Raw genomic sequence first — 20609 nt, 5'->3', positions numbered from 1 at the left:
CATTCTTGAGACATGTCAAAATTTGACATTTTTGCCATACTATAGTATGTGATTTTTTGCGTTTTTTTCAACATGCTAAATTATGACGTTATTGCCCTTTTTTGGTCGTTCTTTCCACTTTTCATAATATAACACATTACTACAAGCTATAATATGTTGTTTTTAGCCATTTTTTGAGAGATGTCAAAATTTGACATTTTTGCCATACTATAGTATGCGATTTTTTGCGATTTTTTCAACATGTTAAATTATGACGTTTTTGCTCTTTTTTGGCCTTTGTTTTCACTTTGTATAATATAACGCGTCTCTATAAACTATATTATGTTGTTTTTTAGCCATTCTTGAGACATGTCAAAATTTGACATTTTTGCCATACTATAGTATGTGATTTTTTGCGTTTTTTTCAACATGCTAAATTATGACGTTATTGCCCTTTTTTGTGGTCGTTCTTTCCACTTTTCATAATATAACACATTACTACAAGCTATAATATGTTGTTTTTAGCCATTTTTTGAGAGATGTCAAAATTTGACATTTTTGCCATACTATAGTATGTGATTTTTGGCCAGTTTTTCAACATGTTAAATTATGACGTTTTTGACTTTTTTTTTTGACATTGCATGCTATGACGTGACTCTACAAGCTATCTTAAGTCGTTTTCAGACAATAGTTTTACGTCAAATTTTGATGTTTTTCAACATACTGTACATTGGTGTTTTCAGCCATTTTGTCGACATGCTATATTATGATGTTTTTGCTCTTTTTTTCCAACACTGTATACTATGACATGTAAATACAAGCTATAAAATGTTGTTTCCAGCCAACTTTTTGATGTCATAGTATAAGATGTGGTCCAAAAATTTATCAGAATGTCTTACTTGGGTATGTGGTCCAAAAATTGATCAAAACACCATAGTATATTATGTCAAAAAATTAATCAAAATGTCAAAGTATGGTATATCGTCCAAAAATTGATCAAAACGTCAGAGTACAGTATTTGGTCCAAAAATTCATCAAAATGTCATACTTAAGTATGTCGTCTCAAAATTGATAAAAATGTCATAGTAAAATATGATGTCCAAAAACTGATTTAAAAAAAAGTCATAGTATAGTATGTGTATCAACAAATTGCAGAAAAAAAAGAAAAAAATGATATTACTTCACCAATATTTACACATACATAATATTTGATGTTTGCCATTCAAAATAGCACAAAAGTTGCAATATAGTATGTCTGCCAGAAAAGTATTAAAAAATTAAGTCACACTATTGTATGTAGTCAAAAAAAGCATAAAAAGTCATACCTTATGTATGACTAATATGTCCTAGAGAAGAGCATTAAGAGAAGCATTAAAAAAAAGCATTAAAAAAGTCCTAACATAGTATGTAATCCACAATAGCAAACAAAGTCTCAAATACTATAGTTTGTTATCCAAAACTGTATCAAGGTAATAGTATAGTCTATTATACATATTAAGTGCTACAATTTATGTCTTGAATGGCGTGAAAATTGTCATACTATATTGTCTTCCAAAGTAGCATAAAAAGTCATAGTGTACTATGTTGTGCAAAATATCATAAAAACATAATAAAATAGTTTGTAATTCAAAAATTGATAAAAACATATTATCACTAAAAAACATAAAGTCATAGTATATTGTATCTTTCAAAAAATCTGAAAAAAAAAATCATTGTATAGTGTCGATCAAAAAACCATATAAATGTTCAAAAAGTATGCCATATTATGTCACTGATAAAATCCTTTTAAAAAAGCTGTCGTACAGTATGTCAGTAACATCAACAGATTGAATCCATTCACTAGAAAAGCTCAAATAGTGGTCAGTTGACAGATGTAATGCTGCATGAGATTGTCGCTAAACACAGTGGGCTTCCTTACATTTAACACTGGTTTGTCTTTGTCAGGTGTGGAACAGCAATGCAGTGAAGGATGAGTTTATGGGCCAAGTGGTTCTGTCCGGTTCAGTGAAGGACACTTTTAACCCTCAGAGGCTTCAGCTGAGGAAGCGAGGACGGCAGATGGCGGACGAGATGCCCGGTACCATCACCCTTAGGGTCGTCACCTCCACTCAGCTGACAGCCATGTGATCTATCAGTGGCCTAAGAGAGGGCTGAATCTTTTTTCAATGCCAAACAATCAGGTGAACATCTTACTTGGCATGTTGCATCAACAAAGCACCAAATACAGCTATGGTTTGAGCTGTTTTGTGTCGCTAGATGTCCATGCTTGTATGATTTAACCCTTTTATTTGTAAGTCGGTGAATTGTTTGCAAAGCTGAGAGGTGAGCAGGGCGGACTGAATGTCAGTTCCTTTCATGTTTATGCAATTGTTCTATCTTTACTTCTTTTAAATCATCTTTGTGTAACATAAAATATTTTTATATTGACGTTTTGCAAGTTGCATACGATATCATTCCTGATTTTATGTTACACTATATATACTGTGAGTCTTAACATACATCAGCTATAATTTTGTCTTTTACAGAAACATTTATGCAAAACAACTTACAAAATGTACAACAGATAAACAATACATCTATTTCTTTCATGCAACCTCCTTTCTTCTATCAGTTCATATCATCATGTTTTATTTTTACGATTGTTAAGAAAATGCAAAGCTCTGAATGTCATTAAAAACATGTCAAGTGCTGCAAAAACTCTGGTTTTCTCTCTCTTTTTATTTCAGTCCAGTTCCCAAACTGCAATATTTTGTTTGTTGTTTTTTTTTTTACACTCAAGACACAGCCATGCACAATTCAAAGTTCAAAAAGTCTATTGCTTCAACCACAATTAAAAATAGTTTATCCAAAACCTCATTTCCCCGTCACTTGTTTGTCCTTTTTCAAAGATGGGGAAAGGCCTGCTGAGGTATGCCAGATGGATCAGCAGTTTTTACAAAGCTAGACAATAATAAGAGTAATAATAATAATAATAATAATGATAATAATAATTTAAAAAGTAACATTTTTTGTCTTTGTTCCATTCTCTTGATACACATTAATAGAGGAATTTTCACACCACGTGTACAGGTTTACACATTCAGAAGATAGGAATGTACAGGAGCAACCACAGGAAAAGGGGCACGTCAGCAGTGGCGTCTCTTGTCCCGAAATTCACCTTTTTGTGCTCATAGTTCAGACCTGTACATGGGGGCAGAGGCCAAACGTCCCAGGTGCCGGCGAAGCTTCCTGTCAGGCCACCCACACCTACCGCACGCACACATACACGTACTAACACTCAGCAGTGGACAGACTGTGTGGGCCCGCACACAGAGCGCTGCATTCATCGGCTGAAGGAGTGTCCGATAAAGCCCAAACAGGAGAGCCGGATCCAGGAGTGCGGAGACAGCGTGTTTGTTTTTCTCTTCGTCTTTTTTTTTTTTTTTTTGATTTCCAGGGTGCAAAACATTTATTGATACATACCATAGAGCAACCTGAATATTGTCATTTTAAGTTACATAATTCTGAAAAAAGGGGGTGTTTTCCCGTCATATTTACATACATACATACATATCCTAACAATCTTAACCTATTTTGAAGATGAGATACAGTGTATAGTTTTGTTTTACATGCATGGATTCTGTTGCATCCTCCTGTCTAACATCCTTCATCTTCTGTACATCTGCTGTACAATGGAGGTACAATATGACTAAGCAGCTACCCTGCACCTCAAAGTCAAGGTGGACAACACGAGTGAGGCATCTTCTAGTGCAGATTGAGGTAGCCCCCTAACACAAACACACACGCTCACACACAGAGGGATGCTACGTGGGAAATGCCTGACGAAGCTACCAAAAATACAGACACAGAATAGATAACTTCTGTACAGGAATGAGTTTAAACGCTAACCAGGAATGAAAGAAATGTTAGCAAACAATATTGGACCTCAACTACAGATTTCAGTTCTCATTAGGAACAAGGTACAATCATAAAACGGCACCCACGCCACGACTTTGCTCATTGGATAACATCCCCCCTCTCTGATCTGCCCAAAAACTCACTACAGAACGTATAGATCATACGAAAGAAGACACATAAGACGCCATTAAAAGACAAAAGGACACTGAATGAGCAGCTTAAAAAGGAGACGACGGGGAGGGGACAGGTGGACGAGGAGGACAACCACTGCCTCATTAGACTTGGATGTTTCACCTGAACAAACAGGTTAGACTTTATTTTGGCATTTATTCCGAACATATAAAGTCACAGTTTTATAATGTACCTGCAATGTAAGATAATAAGACCACTTCAGTCTTAACATGACTTTTTGGAAAAAAAAAAGGGGGGAACTCATTTTTCTTTAACCCTTTGAAACCTGAGCAAATTGGCTTGATTCTTTTCAAAGAAGGCAACGAGAAGCTTAAAAAGAAATGGCCCATAATTTAGCAAGAAATTAGTCAAATGTTACAAAAAATGTACCTAAAAATTAGCAGAAAACAATACAAGCAAAGACCTAAAAAAGTGCTTAAAAATAAGAATTCTGTAACATAATTTTAAATATGTTATTATGTCAATATAAATATAGTATTTTGGACATTTGACCTATCTTTTAAGTTTTTTTTTTAATCTAAATCTACTAAAAAGTAGATTGCTCAAGTTGCTCATTGACTTTTAGCTCATGTTTTCAAAGAAGAAATCAAACCAGGGTTCAAAGGTTTAAATCCTCGAGAAAGGTGTCTGGACGCAGTGCATGAAAAGCGATGTTGATCCGGGATTCAAGGGGTTAATCTGCATCTTACGTTTCCATATTCATATTTAAAAGTTTAGCATCAAAATTATTTGAGAAAGCTGTGACCACGAATAACTACCTAAATAATAACATAATTTCATAATTACATTATGAAAATGGCTTTCCATGTTTTGTCACAATTTTTTGTTCAGACTGACAATTTGGATTGAAAATTTACCTGCTTTTTGTCAAGAGGCATCTTTTCTGCTTAAGGTTTAAGGTCACAGTGATGCATTATGAGAAACTGACAATGTGTGGCACTAGACCTTCATCTCACTGTAGGTACATAATTACAAGACCTTCTGTTTGCAGCTCCTGTAGAAAAAAATCTTATTTGATAAGCTGTAATGCTGTGTGCCAGCACCTTAAAAAGGACAATCCCTCACTCTATAAATATTTCAGTGAAAACATTCATATTTCTGTTGAGTCTCTGAACAAGTATTTTCCATCTATTTCATACCTAATTGGCAGATATAATGAAAAACAAGGGCTTGACAGCAATTAAAGGTAGTGTGTAGGATTAAGTGGCATTTAGTGATGAAGAACTAAAACTTCTCCCGTGTGCCAAGCTTGTAGAACTATGGTGGCAGACACAAAAACATGAAAACAGAAACGGCCCCTAGAGCCAGTGTTTGGTTTGTCACTGTAGGAACAACGTGGTGGACTCCATGGAAGAGGACCTGCTCTGTATGTGGATATAAATTGCTCATTCTGATGTAATGGCAACACAACAATTCTTAGTTTCAGGTGATTATAAACTCATGAAAACACACCTCAGAATATTATATACCTTTTCTGCCATTAGATGCCCTTAAATCCTACACACTGAACCTTTAAGATAGATGTTGAATCGTCTACGCCTATTACCAAATGCCACACATACCGTACATCTGTGTGTTATTCTATATGAGATGCTTGTGCATATTAAATGCTACAATTTATGTTAGAATTATCTGTGGAATTCGTATATAAATGCTTGCATTAGTTATGAAGCTGGCATTATTTTGTAGTCTTTCTGATCCTTTCCTGCACAGATGGAATACATGTGTGCGGGATTCGTGTTCAGTAACAAGTGTTGATTTAAATGCGCGACACTTCATCTCCATGTCTGTGCAATCAATGTCTCGAACTACAAACATGACAGCACTTTCCTCTTGAAATTTTTAAGAAAATATGTATAGCATGTATATTATAAGTTTGAAATTAAAATATTTGCACAATTGATCTACAGTTGAGTCACAAAGTCAATGTTTTATATGCACAAACATTAAATCTAATAACATATAGCCACTCTCAGGGGGAGATTATGCAATAAATAACTGCAGGTGACACCGGTGACTCTACTGTATGAGAGAGACTGTGTGAAAGACGTTGGCTCGAATGAAATACGGGAACCATATCTCTTCAGACTGATGAAGGATGTTTAAAGCTGGCATAGGTCATGTGAAATTATTCCTGACTTATTCCCCTGTAGCTGCACCCCTACACTCATTCACACACACATACATACACATATATGCCACCTCGAGATGTGACAGAAGAGTAATGGTGTTTCTCCACAGAGCCATTGTCATGCAGGCAAAGGATGGGTCCCAGAGTCACTCTCTCACATCAGCTGGTCACTGCAGGTGCAAGTGTGGCCTGATTGTGCTCCATGGAGGGACTAGAGGAAGGAAAACCAAGCCTAAAGCCGGGCGGGGAAGGATTCACATACTCCTCGCTTCTCAAGTCTCTTCTTGAAAATGGGCACACGTTCTTTTTGATTTTTTCACCTTATTTCTTGGTTTTTCTGGAGCGACTGCTGCCAAACAAGACATATGACACAAAGAGATGTGCACAGCTGGTACACACACAGGCGCACGCACGCACACACACACACACACACGCACACATATACTCACGCATACTTGTGATGGACTGCTCTACTTGTACAGAGTGCTGGAGAAGTAAACGAGGAGGCAAGGTCTTTTTCAGCAGCATGGGCCGAGAGGCTGCGAGGCCAGATGTCCGTCCTACATACGAGGCCTGGGGGTCTTTTGTCCTTGTGCTGCCAGGGTAAGTCACACAAATCCCCCTTCCTCCTTGTGCTGTCACTGTCACGTCACCCACCACCTATACACCCAAGCCCCTGCCCCCATGAACGCACACATCACAGGCAGGGCTCCAGCCTCGGGTGGGGACAGAGGGCACACCCTAGCGGCTGCTGTTCTTTATGGCTTCCTTCGCAGCTACAATCAGAGGCGTCAGGCTGGATAGAGGCTTCGCCAGCTTTAGGAAGGAATGCTGTTGAAGATGGAAAAAAAAACAACCTTAAGACATGGAACCAAAGACAGATGTGTGCACAGAATTAGAAAAAGTAGTGATGTTTCAGTGACATCTGCTGGAGGCAAGTGCGCAGGAGGCAAGGCACCTTGTGTCATTATTATTGTTATCTAGCATAATAATTAGCAAGCACCCTTTATTGAGGATCTAGTTTTACCTGGAGCAGCTCCTTGGCTGAGCCTCTGCGGTCCACATCCATCTCCAGACAGCGGTTGAGGAAGTCTCTGAACACAGATGACAGCCTCTCTGGGTTCTGCAGCTCTGGAGTCCCGTTGGTAGCTATCAGGTACAGCGCCTGGAAAAATGGATGACATGGCATGACATGAGTCCTGTGTTTTCCTGCTGTCTCACACCAAAAAAACGACCTCAAAGGTTAACTGTGCAAACACCTTATTACAAACAATACTTACATTTATTGTAAGGTAGTGCCACCTGAAGGCCGTGGTCATTATTACAGGAGAAAAGGAGGAAGTGATGTGTCTAGCAACAAAGTCTGTGCAAGTTGTGCATATATCAAAGAAGCCCTTACGGGGTGGGCCGAAGGGGTGGTGGAACAAACACAGGAATTTTATCCAGGGGACTAGTGTTTGACTAGTGTTAACTCCTTTTAAAAACAATGCAGCCCAGAAAGTGATGTGCGGGGCAGGGTTTTTTAAAACTCAACCCAATCCAGCCCACAATGAGAGCCAACCCGCCCGCCGCACCCGCACACATATGTATTACTCAATAACACAAACTTAAACCGCAAACCTGATAGTTTCTGATAATGGCCTGCTTGCTGTTGGCTATATTGTATGTCATTTCCATTAATATCACAATGTAAAGTGTGTGTTTTCTTGTTTTAAAAAGTAGAAATGACAGAAAGACAGCACGTATTCAGCCATTTTTTAAGTGGTTACGTCTGAAGTATGATCTCGTGCACACAGCTGATAAGCTACATGATGTGTTTACATGATGTTACGGAGGTGCATAATTAACATATTCAGTGTGGACAGAGAGACTCTTGCTTGCTGTAATGATACAGTGTTAGGCCTATGTAATTGAAATATTTTAGCGGGACATTAAGATCGATTTAAATATGTTGGCCAAATTTTCCTAATCAAAAGCCGAATCAGAAAGGCTGAGTGCAGCAGCACTGATGAGAAAGCTGCTTGTTTTGTGACAGAGAGACAGAGTGGGGGAGAGAGGATGTAAACTGGATTATTGCACAATCTCTCTGTAAATTATAACAACTTACTCAGAATGCTGCTTTGTCACCATATTATCCAAACCGAAGAAAAAACGCCAATATTTTCTAACAAGCTCACCCGAATCACCTAAACACACTCAATCTGCAGGCTGTGGGTGCATCGCTATAGCCTAGTATGCTAGTGTGTGTAGCATGCTACATGTGGTGTATCGTATATGACATACATCAGATGACATATTTCACATTACATTAGTGATAAAAGTATTAACTGATGCCACACCATGATGTCTTCTCAAACCTAACCGTGTAGTTTGGAGTGAAACAGACACGTTTTTTTGCAGCCCCCCAGAAAGTGAAGATTTCATAGTGGCCAAACAGTGTAATTACACCGTCAAATGATGCTCTATGTCTGAAAAATACTTTTTTCAATTAATTTACAAAGCAATAGAGGCGTTAGTAAATTGGTGGATAAATGTTTTGAGTGCCACAATCCCCGTGGAATAACTTGCTTTACTAACATAATTGAATCCATTCGGTGCAGTAACATTTGAAAAGTCTAGAGGAGCCCCACGACTGAATCATTTTATCACCACTAAGGGCACACAGTGCAGAAGCAGTGCCAATCACCCGGGTAATTTTATACACAGCAGCTGATCCATTTTTGCTTCAAGCACCACTGAGCAATTGTCATAGGAATGAGCGCTGCCTCGTCTCCAACACTGTATCCAGGTGTCTTTATACATCCATGGTTTCATGGATGTATGGTTTCGGGGCCAGAAATAAAAGTGGTTTTGGAAATCAGTAGAAATGATTTCATTAAAGTATAAGAGTGTTGTTTAGTGTCTTTTTACCCTGAGTGGATTCTCATTCAGGTAGGGCGGTTCTCCCTCCACCATCTCTATCGCCATGATCCCCAGAGACCAGATATCCACTTTTGGGCCATACGCCTTCCGAGTCACCACCTCTGGTGCCATCCAGTAGGGCGTTCCCACCATCGTACTGCGCTTGTTCTGCTCTGGAGTGATCTGGGCGCAGAAGCCAAAGTCGGCTGCAGAGGGAGAGAAGTGTAGTGGTGTGTTATATTCTTTGTTTGCATTCAGCATTATCACTTTAAACACACAGTTTGACTTGGCATTTCCCCATATATAATTTAAGTGGTCTTTTATAAAGCACACTACCATCTCTCTCAACATAAATCTTTGCTTTTTACTTTAATTCCAGCCCATAACAGCCAAGGGTTTAAACAACAAAAAAGTGAAAACTTACTGAGCTTGACGGATCCGTCCATACCCAAGAGGATGTTGTCACTTTTTATATCTCTATGGATCACCTGGTTTGAGTGTAGGAAGTCCAGGGCTTGAAGACACTGATGAGAGAGAAAAAGCTTAAAATTGTATCTTATAGACATATGCATGCACAAAGGGAAGCCTGCAGTACACACATATTTGGATGTTTTTTTCTCCCGGCCGGGTGAAGTGTAAATGTGAGGGTCGGCTCATCATAGCCACAGAAGTCGTGGGTGGCACTGCTGTTGTCTAAACTTGGCGTCTTACCTCTCTGCAGACTGCAGCAATCTGGCCCTCGTCCATGCAGGTCTCAGTCACTACATCTGTCAATGAGCCACCGGCCAAATACTCCATCACCACCCACAGCTCATCTCCTACCAAATAACTAACAAAACAAAAAAACGAGAAAGGAAAATACAGTTTAAGTTAGACAAGCATTTCAGATTTAAGTTCAGTTGTTGCTTAGAAAAATCAATAATTGACAGTAGGCATGCTGGTTAATTACAACACACAGCAGGTGCTCGAGCATGTTACTGCCAGCTGTGAACTACAGCAGAAAAATCAATGTCATGAAATCAGAGCTGAGTGGAACAGATGCTAAAAATATGATGGAAACTGAGTCAGTTGAACTCTTCTCTATGATTTTGAACAGTAGGTGGCAGTCATGTACCAGATGATGAAAGCTGACCACCATTAAAAGGCAAAAAGAGGAAGAAGATGAAGCAAAAGGAAAAGGATCTGAGAAGCAGGCTCGGAGGATCCTTCAATGTCATTATGGTAACAACACTGACCTTGTCCAAGTTCAGACCACATGTTAGTTGCTACGGGCAAGTTACCACCAAATACGTTCATACTGCTGTACAAGATTATTTGTGTTTAACCATCTTAGAGAATCAAAAAATGATTTAACATATGCAGCAAACGCTATATAACTGTGCTATATACCTTTGAATTGTTGGAGAAAATGAAGTGACAGCAACTTTGACGTTCAAATAATTGCCCTTTATCAAGCAAAATATAAATGCATCAGCACTTTGTTAAATGTTTTTTTATGTTTTTAAATGTGTCTTTTGTATTTTTTAAATCTTACCCTGATCTGTGGAGAATGCTATTTCGCTTCCATCTATGCTCCTTGTGTATTATAGAAGTGACATAAAACCTGATTCTGAAAAGTACAAAGAATTTGCTGACTCCCACTTTCCAAATGTGATGATTTGCTCATTATTTCTCAATAATACATATAACAAGAAATTGAATAGCTTCAGGTTTGGGCTTCTGGTTGGACAAAGAAAGGTATTTGAAAATGCCAATTGGAGGCACAAATAATCACTCATAAGCCTTGACCTCGCTTTGTGTGAAATGTGACCTTGCATTTGAAAACTGACCTGTCCAGGTAGTTCACTATATTGGAGTTTTTGTTTTCCCTCATCACCAAGATCTCATTGATGATCAGCTCTTTCTTGGGCTGCTGCTGCAGGTTCATCTGTTTGATGGCCACCTGTGAAAACAGGCAAGGAATTTGTGGCTCAGAACAAGAGGAGGCGGCTTGATAGCGCTGTAAGGAAAAAATAATAATGTGGAGTGTGTGAATGTGATATGATCAACATTAGAATCAGACTCACCTCTTGGCCAGTTGCTATGTCGATGGCAGTGTACACAGTGCCCGACGCTCTGGTGTAACAAAAGATCAAAATCACGTTAATGATACACTATTTATGTTATTTATGTGACACTGATATTTGTAAAAAAACGTATTTCATTTTACATAAAAGTTCCTCATTCAGCGAATCTGCTTTGAACCCATACTAATTGGTGTTTTCATATGATTACTATTTTGTCTGTACAGCACAAGGTCTTAAAAATTAGACTTTTATACTTCAGCAAAATGAGAACCAATTTTTAGTTGCAGCCATCAGATTTACTGCTTAACAGTCAGCTTACAGACTGCTGGCCTATTATAACTTGATTTAACTTAACAATAAAACCCCACTGCTGGGGTAAAATAACATAGTTGGAGTTAGTATGTTGGCCTAGCAACAGATTTATTCCTTTGATACTCCAGCTCATCACTAGCTAAAATGATGTCATAAAATAACAAAATACCACAGTGGAGCCTCAGCGTAAAACAGGCTACCCTTGATGCCAGAGGCTTTATGAGTTCTTCTTGGTTCTTTATTTATGAAGTCTATGTGTTAGTGTTATCACACAAACTTAACTTATAATAAACTATATTAAAGGAGGACTTCAACGCCCACATGATTATTTTTATATCAATTACTTGCCCTGTGTAACGTTGAATTTGTGAAGAAAATTTTGTTTTTTTCCCCATGCCTTCAGAGTGAATGAAATCTATTGAAGTCATAGGAGTCTGCATTTAATAGCAAAATTATATCAAAACGTCCATTTACATACTCTCACACAACTTGTGGAGTATTATCCAAGTCTCATTTATCCAGTTGTATGCTCAGTACCTCCCAAACAGACTTTCTGCAAGAAAACTGAACTGAAAGTCAAACTTATATATATATGCTCTTCTTTGAAAAAACAGTAATTTAGCCAAGCTGAACGCAGGAGCTGCTGATCCACCTCCACCTCAATGAGGTGGTTGGTTTGTGTTGTTGTGTGACTTAGGTGAATCCAAACGAACCCTTTAAAACACCAAAGTCACACAATAACACAAGCTATTTGAGGCAGATGTGGACCAGCAGCTTCTGTGTTCAGTGAGATAAAATTACTGATTTTGTCTAGGGAGTCTGGCTTTGAAAAAACCATTGATCAATTTTAGTTGCATCTCAGTGCCCCTTAAGAAAAGGCTGGCTGTTTGGAAAGTATTGAGCATATGACTGGATAAATGAAACTTGAATTATACTGCACGAGCTGTGTTATCATCTCTAAGTGGATGTTTGGATATAGTTTTGCTATTGTTGAACTCAAGAATTTTCTTATTTTTTGAATTCTTTCTTCACCAAGGAGGCATTAGAGAAAAACAAAGTTTTCTAAATGAATTCAACGAAAATGGTCATTTGCATGGTGAAATATTCCTTTAATAGTGATGAACACAAAGATCAGAAAGAAAGTATGGTTTTACAATAGCTGGTCAACTGAATAGTGTGCAGCCATTCTGTCCTTATTTGGAAGTGAAACTCATGATACTAAAACCCCTCAGCTGTGAATTCAGGCTTCTAGTCTTTCTTCTTTTCTCTTGCTGCCAGCTACACCTGTGTACTGTCACACACTATGAATAATGATGCACATTTCCTGGTACTAATAAGTTACAGATACCCCAGCACAAAGTAAATAGACAGTTATCTACTGTTTAAGATAGGAGCTTCCTGATCAAATATGGAAATAGTGAGCATGTCAGAGCAGATAACAACCCCACAGTTTTTATCAGTGCAGACGTGTAAAACACAGAAAGACAACGTGAGAAAGAGAGAGAGAGAGAGAAGGGGAGGAAGAGAGAGATTGCTGAGCTAATCTGGCCCTTGGCCATTTTAGGATACAGTTCTCATTTCCTCTACTTATTTTTCTCCCAGTCATTCAACCTAACCCTCCCTCTGCCTGTGTCTCACTAAAGTGGTCGCCACAGCTCCATCTCTCCTGGCGAGACTGACTGCTTCTGAAATTGCTCTATTTCAATAACTCTGACGACTTGTTTATGATCACAGATGGACTTACCCTTGTCCTATTTTCTCGAAGCGTGTGTACTTCTTTTTGGGATCCCCCACGCTCACAATACTCCCTGAATGGGACAGAAAGCAGATATACAATGATTGAAAAATAATGTGGGCATTCAGAGGCATTAAGGCTTTCACACAAACACACAAATACATAAAAACATCATCACTGAACCTTTTCTGTCCTTTTATGTCAGACATACCCTGCCTCACAGTGCAGCTAGTCTGAGTGCATGCATCTCTATACTGCAGTGTGCATGCTCGTCATTTGGGCTGAAGTTACATTGGAGAGAAGGGATAGGACACAATCAATGAAAAAGTACTTCTTCGTCCAAATCTGATTATATTAGTGCTCCCTGTTCTAACTCTTCTCAATATACCTAATTAGTGCAGTGAAATAATATATGGCAAACAGCCACTGTAAACCAAATATGCAGCCTGTCTTCTGAATCACTGTTTCGTAAACCATAGGACATTGAGGTTGTGTCCCAAGTATTGTTTTTGGAAATGTGTGGATTTAATACCTAGGAGGACTTCACATTGTACGGTTTTTATTTATTTATTTTTTAAGACTCCAGATGTTTTTATTTAAAAATATTTAGGGAAATTACAATGAAAAAGAAAAAAAAAATCAAGATAGGATTTCTCCACCCCAAAAGTTTCTACCAATGTAAAGATGGCTTTTACAATGATTTACGGAGTTCATATAAAAATATAACTAAATAACATAACTAAACATTTTTTATATATCAGAAGATTTTATAAACTGTATAAAACTATAACATACTGAGTCTCTCCAGAATCTCCTCATCTGTCATTTTGGATTTCTTCCTCTGGCGGTCAGTGTGCCGGTACATTGTGTTGGACGTGTTCTCCGGCTGGACTTGCGACTCTGGAGGAGTCAACACTTCTTTCACAGGGGTGGGTGGCTTTGGTGGGTCCATGACGGAGCGCGTGTAGATCTGCGAGAAGAAAAGAAATGTCAAAGAAATGCATACGCGATTTTTACATTTGCAGGAATTACTTGACCCACTGCATCGTGTCAACTCACAGATTTGGTGTGCTCGGGCCGAGGTGCGATGACTGGAGGCAGTTCGTCGTCATCATCCTCTTCTTCCTCCTCCTCCTCCTCTTCTTCTTCTTCCTCATCCTCCTCTTCTGACACAGGTGGAGCAATTGGCGGCTCTGACGATGATGTTTTGGCGCCCTGGTGGGAAGAAACATAAGTGAATCTGGATGTATGTGCCATGTAGAAGCATGGAATGGAAAGAGTGTGTACAGATCCTGAAATTTCTTCCCCAAGTTAAGCAAATTTACACAGTTTACCACAGTACACAGCCTGCAGACCTCAAACCAGCCATGAACAGAGTTTTAGTTCTGGTCAGTTGAGTTTCAAAAGAAACTGTCGTACACACAAGCTGTGGTGATGGTGAATTCATTTTTTAAAATGTATCAACAAAACAACAGATTCAGATCATATCAATATGTCATTTTAAAGTGGTGACATAAATAAGCATGTAGTCGACATTAACGAAATACTGTTTATTTGTTGTGATACCCTTTAACAGATCATCATTTAAAAAAAGTGAATGGGATTAAACTGTTGGGAGCGATTGTGTTAACGGTGGAGGGAGGTACTATGAGTCCAGTGAGAGCTAAAGAGACAAGCGTTAGAGGTGTGGGGTGCCATTCAGTGCAGTTCACATGAGGGTTTTTAGGCTGAGGGGTCAGGTCAGTGTGACATGAGTCAACGATGAGAATGAATTTCAATGTGAGAAACTGTTCAGTGACGCCCCCCAGCGGTTGCTAGGAGGGGCCATGGCCCCCCTGATACAATTGCCAGTCCGCCACTACTGGCCACTACATTTTTAAAGCATGAAGCTAGTGGTATGTTGTAAAACTAGACAACCGAAGGCATCAATGGTACCAACCATGTTGATATAGCTTGTTGGGAAGGGGGCTAAATGATGCTCCCAGATTAAAGATGCATATTGGTTTCTTAAAGTCCGGGTAACGTGATAATTAAAATGTGTTCTGAGTTTGTCACATCACAGAAAGATGTGTTATTAAACACATGACCAAATTTGAATTACCAAAAAAATTGCCAAGTATGTAAAAGAAGGTCTCAAAATCCTGAAAAATGCACAGTATTCTCTGATCTGAAATGCTGGGGGCCTGTCCTCTGGAGGAGCGGATGCCTATGCTGATGATGCTTCTCGTTTCTATACTGCTACACTGTCAGGGGCGGGGTTATTCTGAGTACAGCTCCAGTGCATCAGTCAGCTATGGTTTTAGGCCAGCCCAAAAAATTAGTACTATATAGTAAAGGGTCTTTGTAACATGTTTTCAACAATCAGTTACCAACATTTAGAATGTGTTTTGAAACAAATCTCTGAATTCACTTTACCCAGACTTTAAGGAAAATGACAACTAGTCTGTTTAAAAAGATTTAATCTCCTAGCACATAGAGATACATAACATATTAAAACAGGGTTTTTGTGGAACTCAAAATGTTAACTTTAGTCTATGAACATCAGATATTTAGTAAAAAACCAAAGTGTATCATCATGTGATTCCTTAACTCTCTATATTGACATAGCTTTCAACTGGCGTTTGTGCTTAAACAGCATAATGGAATTCCCTGAAATTCAGTTATGGCTTTTGGTTTTGGTGTACCACCCCAAAATATGAAGTAGCCTGATCTGGCCACCCCAATGTGAAATTTCTGGGGGCGCCACTGAAACTGTTGTATTTAACGTTGCTATTGGAGAGAAAACATGCTGCCACATTGCAGTAATGTGCAACATGGTGATGAACAGCAGACATCCTCTCAATATGGTGGTACCTTTTGACGAGACTGATTAAAAAAAACTCAGGCATATTTATTATGCCTAATGGTCAGCCTTTATTTCCCCCATCCAAAACTCTGCTGGCCTTGGATCATCTTCCTCTTATGGAGTGGAAACATTTCATCCATTTCCAGTCTCGTCATGCATAAATGAAGCAGTGCAGCTTATTTCTAGTGATTAAAGGAAAAGGGTCTGGCTGAAGGAAAGTCCCAGTCCTTCTTTCAGACATACTGGGCTTCTGACCCACTCCAAGGAGGGCTGGGCCAAGACTGCAGTGCAGAAATGAGTGCATAGCTAACTGTAAGCAGTGCCATGTGTTTTTTTCTTTTACAGAGCCATGCGGTAATGTCTACAATGGTGATGAAGTTACAGGCACATTATTGGCAATGTGAATTGTAAGGAGTATGAGCTCATACATGCAGTTTGACAGTCATCACAACCCTCTGTGGCATGCGCCCCTGCCCTGCCTTTTCAGAGACGGTCCATTTGAGAAAAGATTAGAGGTGCTCTTGTGGAAGAAAGTAAATATATCAGAAACATCCAAGACTAAGTGATTTAATCATAGCCCCCATGAAATTTCAATGCAGAGAGTGATGATGTGTCTAAAATCAAATATTTATATGCCTTTTTGCATTAGTCAGTGGGAATAATCAAAATTAGGTGATCAAATTTAGCTTGAAAGCCAATGCAGAGATACATCATATGGAAAGTAATATGGAGGAGTTACCTTGTCAAATAATGCGCTGCAGGTTCTAAGGCTGACAGGAGGCCCAGATGACAGCAGTCGGTTCTGAATGTGAAGGTTGAAAATGGGATTTACTCAAAACAAACCCACACAATGTTTAAGAGTATGTGGACTTCAGGGGAGGGGGGGGCGGGGGAGGGCAGGGGTATGCTACTGAGGGAAGGACATTAAAGAGTAACTTTGGTATTTCTCAACCTGGACCCCTTTTAACCATGTTTAAGTGTCTAAGTGATTAATGTGAAAGACAGTTTGTTAAATTGGTTTAGTATTGAGTAAGAGCACTGCAGCCAGCAGCAGCAAAACTGGCTGCATTGTAATTCCTGCGGGCAACTGAGAGCACCATCAATGTACATCCACAAAAAGTGCTGTTTTTTTTTTTTTTTCTCAGATTGTTATTATAAGTGTCTGACAACTTACGGAAAGGATCTCTATACAGATATATCTTTTTGTTAAAGAATAAGATCATTTGTATTATACCAGAAACAGCTCCAAAATAACAATCGCCAAACTCACCAGAGCCCATTTAAATAATCTCTAATTTTAGTTTGTGTAAAGCCGGTATATTTTCACATCTGTGTGGGTGAATCATGGGTTTATTTCAGTCAAAACAGAGTGGGGTGACTGTTGGGACAGTGTTAAAACAAACCAGGACAGCTCTGTAAGTTTAACTTTGAATCTGTCGAATTTAAATAAAGCTTTTTTTATGATGATTGCCATTTATTGATATGAAATCTGATGGGTTTGGCAATAGCGATTAAAGGGTGTTTCTGGTTAAACAAAAAGGATTTTACTCTTTAACAAAAAGGTCCATCTCTGTAGGGACCCTTTTCATAATGTTGTCAGACACTTAGAGTAACAATCTGAGTCTTTCAGTAGCAAAACAACCTCTTTTAGTGGCGTACATTGACAGTGCACATTTGTCCCCAGGGATTACATTGCAGCCTGTTTCACTGCTGCTAGCTGCAATGTTCTTGATCAATGCTGGACCAATTTCAAAAAGTCATTTTCTCCATTATTCACTTAGACACAAAAACCTGGGAAATAGCTTCCACATTGAAAAACATCAGAGTTATTCTTTAAGTCCATAAATTGTCCTCTTGACACCCAGCATGAGGAGAGGACATGATGGACACACATTATGCCACCTGAGGACTGTCCTTGCCCAAGTCTACAACATATTTAAGGATTTCTTACATAAAATGTTATTTTACTCAGCTTTTGTTTGAACGCCTCTCTATGAATGATAACTTCCATTTCTGGTCATGCACCCATCACATGCTTATACCTGATTAGAAATTTCCTGATAACATGTTAAAGATGCAGTGCAACCGACAACTTAGTTATCGTGTAGTACTGTCATAGTATGCACTAAGCACCCCAAATTGCACTTTAGAATTTGCTCTCTTTTCAACTATATTTGTTTAAACACATTTCAGCACACATTTTGTCAGAAACGTAAGTTTGTATTGGCTAACTTTTAATGTTCAGTGTCACCTTACATTAGCTGGCAACGTTGCAACAAGGTTTAACGAAAAGTTCTGCATTTTATTACTGTGGAGTTGTTTTGGATATTGACGCATAATTGTTGCACAGACAAGAAAATGGTTTCACTGTTAATAAAACAGACCTAGCTCTATAAAACTCTGATAAAGATGAAGCAGCTGCTCATTGATCCGAATGAACAAATGCTGTTTTCTATTACACTATCAAAAATTTACGACCATCATAATTATGACCATGTAATGAAAAAACATAGCGTCATGTCCTTGAAATTGTTGACTTCTAAGCATTAACTAATCTCCAATGAACTGGCTATGTGAAAATGAAAATGCTTCATTTTGGAAGCTTTTTACTTTAAAGCCTGAAAATTACTGACTGTGTCTTGGGAATGATAATAACAGAGCCATGGAGCTGTTAGACCTGACTGAACAAATAACAATTTGAACTGACAAATCAAACTAATCTGCTACAGTCTGTGAACATAAATACTGACTTAATAATTAACAGTTTAAGTTTTTATGGAAATGTGAGGCAAAGCTCACGCTATTGCTGTGAACATAGGTATATGAACCATAATCGAGCTGTCTGTGTTGGTTGACAGATGAGTCCTGCGCTCTGGTGCTCATGACTTCCTGGTGGTAGAGATAATGTCAAATGAAAGATATGAGTAACTGAGGACTAAACAGGGGGAACTCCTCACATGTAACACCACAACACAAATACAAAGTTCTTAATCACTTGAAGCAGCAACAAAAAAGCAGATAAAACTGATCCAGAAACACTGCCAAGTATCACCTTCCTTTCTGTGTATTATAAAAGAAAAGTGTTTTTTTTCTCCTGCCAAAACAATTTCTTAGGTGACTCTATTGTCTGGCAGAGGTGGACACTGAGAGCAATAATTAGCACGTCACAGTGGACACCAGGCACAGGAAGTTAAGTCTCACAGAGAGCCTTGAATCTAAAATGTAATTACAACTTGGTCCGACCAAAGCTTAATTAGGATGCAGCACAGTGTCCCTGTAGCACCATTATCCGCAGTTATAAATGTATGCTGAGCTAAGGTCAAGGTGAGGCACTTAATCGACCTACAGCATGAACAACTGGCTCACATGGACGCCCAGAGAGGTTCAGTAAAACCCAGAGAGCTTGCAATATGACCCATGGATAGTAATCTCTTCTCTATCTGATAGAAGGAAGTGCTATTTCTGCCTTAAAGGGACACGTCACCCAAAAATCCAAAGTAAATATTTTTCCTCTAACCTGTAGCACTATTTATCATTCTAGATTTTGACTGTGTGAGTTGCTGAGTGTTGAGGATATCCACTATAGAGGTGTGCGCCTTCGCTTGAATGTAATGGAACTAGATGGCACTCGGCTTGTGGTGCTCAAAGCGCCAAAAAGTACACTTGAAAAACTCAACAGCAATGTCTCTTTCCAGAAATCATGATCCGGTTAGTCAAGGTAATCCACAGACCTTGTTGTGAGCAGTTTCATGTAGGAACCATTTTCTTTCTTCCAAACTACACCAACCAATCAAATTACCATGCAGAGGGAATGCTGCATCTACCGCTAGCTCACCTAGCACCACTGAGCTAGCAGCTGAGGAGGACGCCATTAACATTTACATCTCAAGCTGTCATGAGCCTCTCGTCCATGAGTTGATGGACACTTCTGCGCAGTGATACTGTTGGCAGGGGTAGTTCAGTAGAAAAAAAAATGGTTCCTTTATGAAACCACTGATGTATTAAGAGAACGGGATACAGCATTGGAGGTGGGGTTTCATTCCCAGGAAAGATGCTCAGCGGCACATGAAGCCAAAAATGAAGGATTTAGCGATTTGCTAACATAAATGGGGGTAAAATGATTAAATTGGGCAGCTCTTGGAGACTTTCCATTTCGCATTGATTGTGATGTGAAAAACAATGTATCTACTGATTTACAGATGCCCACGGCATCACCTGGGGGATTAACTCTTCAGCCACAATGAAAACTGGTTTTAAAGCCCCTCACTTTGGGGGCTATATGAAACTGCTCACAACAAGGTCAGTGGATTATCTTGAGTAAGCGATGATCATAATTTGTGGAAAGAGACTTTGCTGTTGAGTTTTCAAATGTACTTTTTTGGCACTCTGAGCACCACAAACCGAGAGCCATTTAGTTCTATTTTAGTTTTGAGAGAAGGCAGACATCTCTACAGCTGACATCTCCAACTCTCCAAAACTCACACCAAAACAATCTAGATTTATAAATAACACTAGGGAAGAGGAAAAATATGTATTTTTGATTTGGGGGTG

General features: G+C 38.9%; 2 protein-coding genes across 4 annotated transcripts in view; one reads left to right on the top strand and one right to left on the bottom strand.

Annotated features, from left to right (window-relative positions):
• The window catches only part of LOC121952491 (calpain-5-like), a 30765-nt gene extending 28102 nt beyond the window's left edge, over nucleotides 1–2663 (top strand). For both annotated transcript variants that reach the window (XM_042499213.1, XM_042499214.1), the window contains exon 13: nucleotides 1924–2663. In XM_042499213.1, coding sequence (XP_042355147.1) covers nucleotides 1924–2106 — 183 coding nt within the window. In that variant the 3' untranslated portion in view covers nucleotides 2107–2663. The remainder of the gene's footprint in view (nucleotides 1–1923) is intronic.
• A 1952-nt stretch (nucleotides 2664–4615) lies between these two features.
• Nucleotides 4616–20609, bottom strand: part of LOC121952544 (serine/threonine-protein kinase PAK 3) — a 39997-nt gene continuing 24003 nt past the window's right edge. Inside the window, exons 6-16 of one of the 2 annotated variants that reach the window (XM_042499297.1) lie at nucleotides 16798–16860; nucleotides 14273–14428; nucleotides 14009–14183; nucleotides 13223–13286; nucleotides 11167–11215; nucleotides 10930–11042; nucleotides 9812–9929; nucleotides 9525–9624; nucleotides 9110–9306; nucleotides 7227–7364; nucleotides 4616–7030 (exon numbers count right to left, since the gene is read on the bottom strand). In XM_042499297.1, the coding sequence (XP_042355231.1) occupies nucleotides 6941–7030; nucleotides 7227–7364; nucleotides 9110–9306; nucleotides 9525–9624; nucleotides 9812–9929; nucleotides 10930–11042; nucleotides 11167–11215; nucleotides 13223–13286; nucleotides 14009–14183; nucleotides 14273–14428; nucleotides 16798–16860 (1263 nt within the window). In that variant the 3' untranslated portion in view covers nucleotides 4616–6940. The remainder of the gene's footprint in view (nucleotides 7031–7226; nucleotides 7365–9109; nucleotides 9307–9524; nucleotides 9625–9811; nucleotides 9930–10929; nucleotides 11043–11166; nucleotides 11216–13222; nucleotides 13287–14008; nucleotides 14184–14272; nucleotides 14429–16797; nucleotides 16861–20609) is intronic. The other variant, XM_042499298.1, reaches the window with a different exon arrangement.

This window comes from Plectropomus leopardus, chromosome 13 (assembly GCF_008729295.1).
Source record: "Plectropomus leopardus isolate mb chromosome 13, YSFRI_Pleo_2.0, whole genome shotgun sequence".
Classification (NCBI taxonomy): Eukaryota; Metazoa; Chordata; class Actinopteri; order Perciformes; family Serranidae; genus Plectropomus; species Plectropomus leopardus.
The sequence above is the reverse complement of the archived record's forward strand: the minus strand, read 5'-3'. Positions and strand labels throughout refer to the sequence as shown.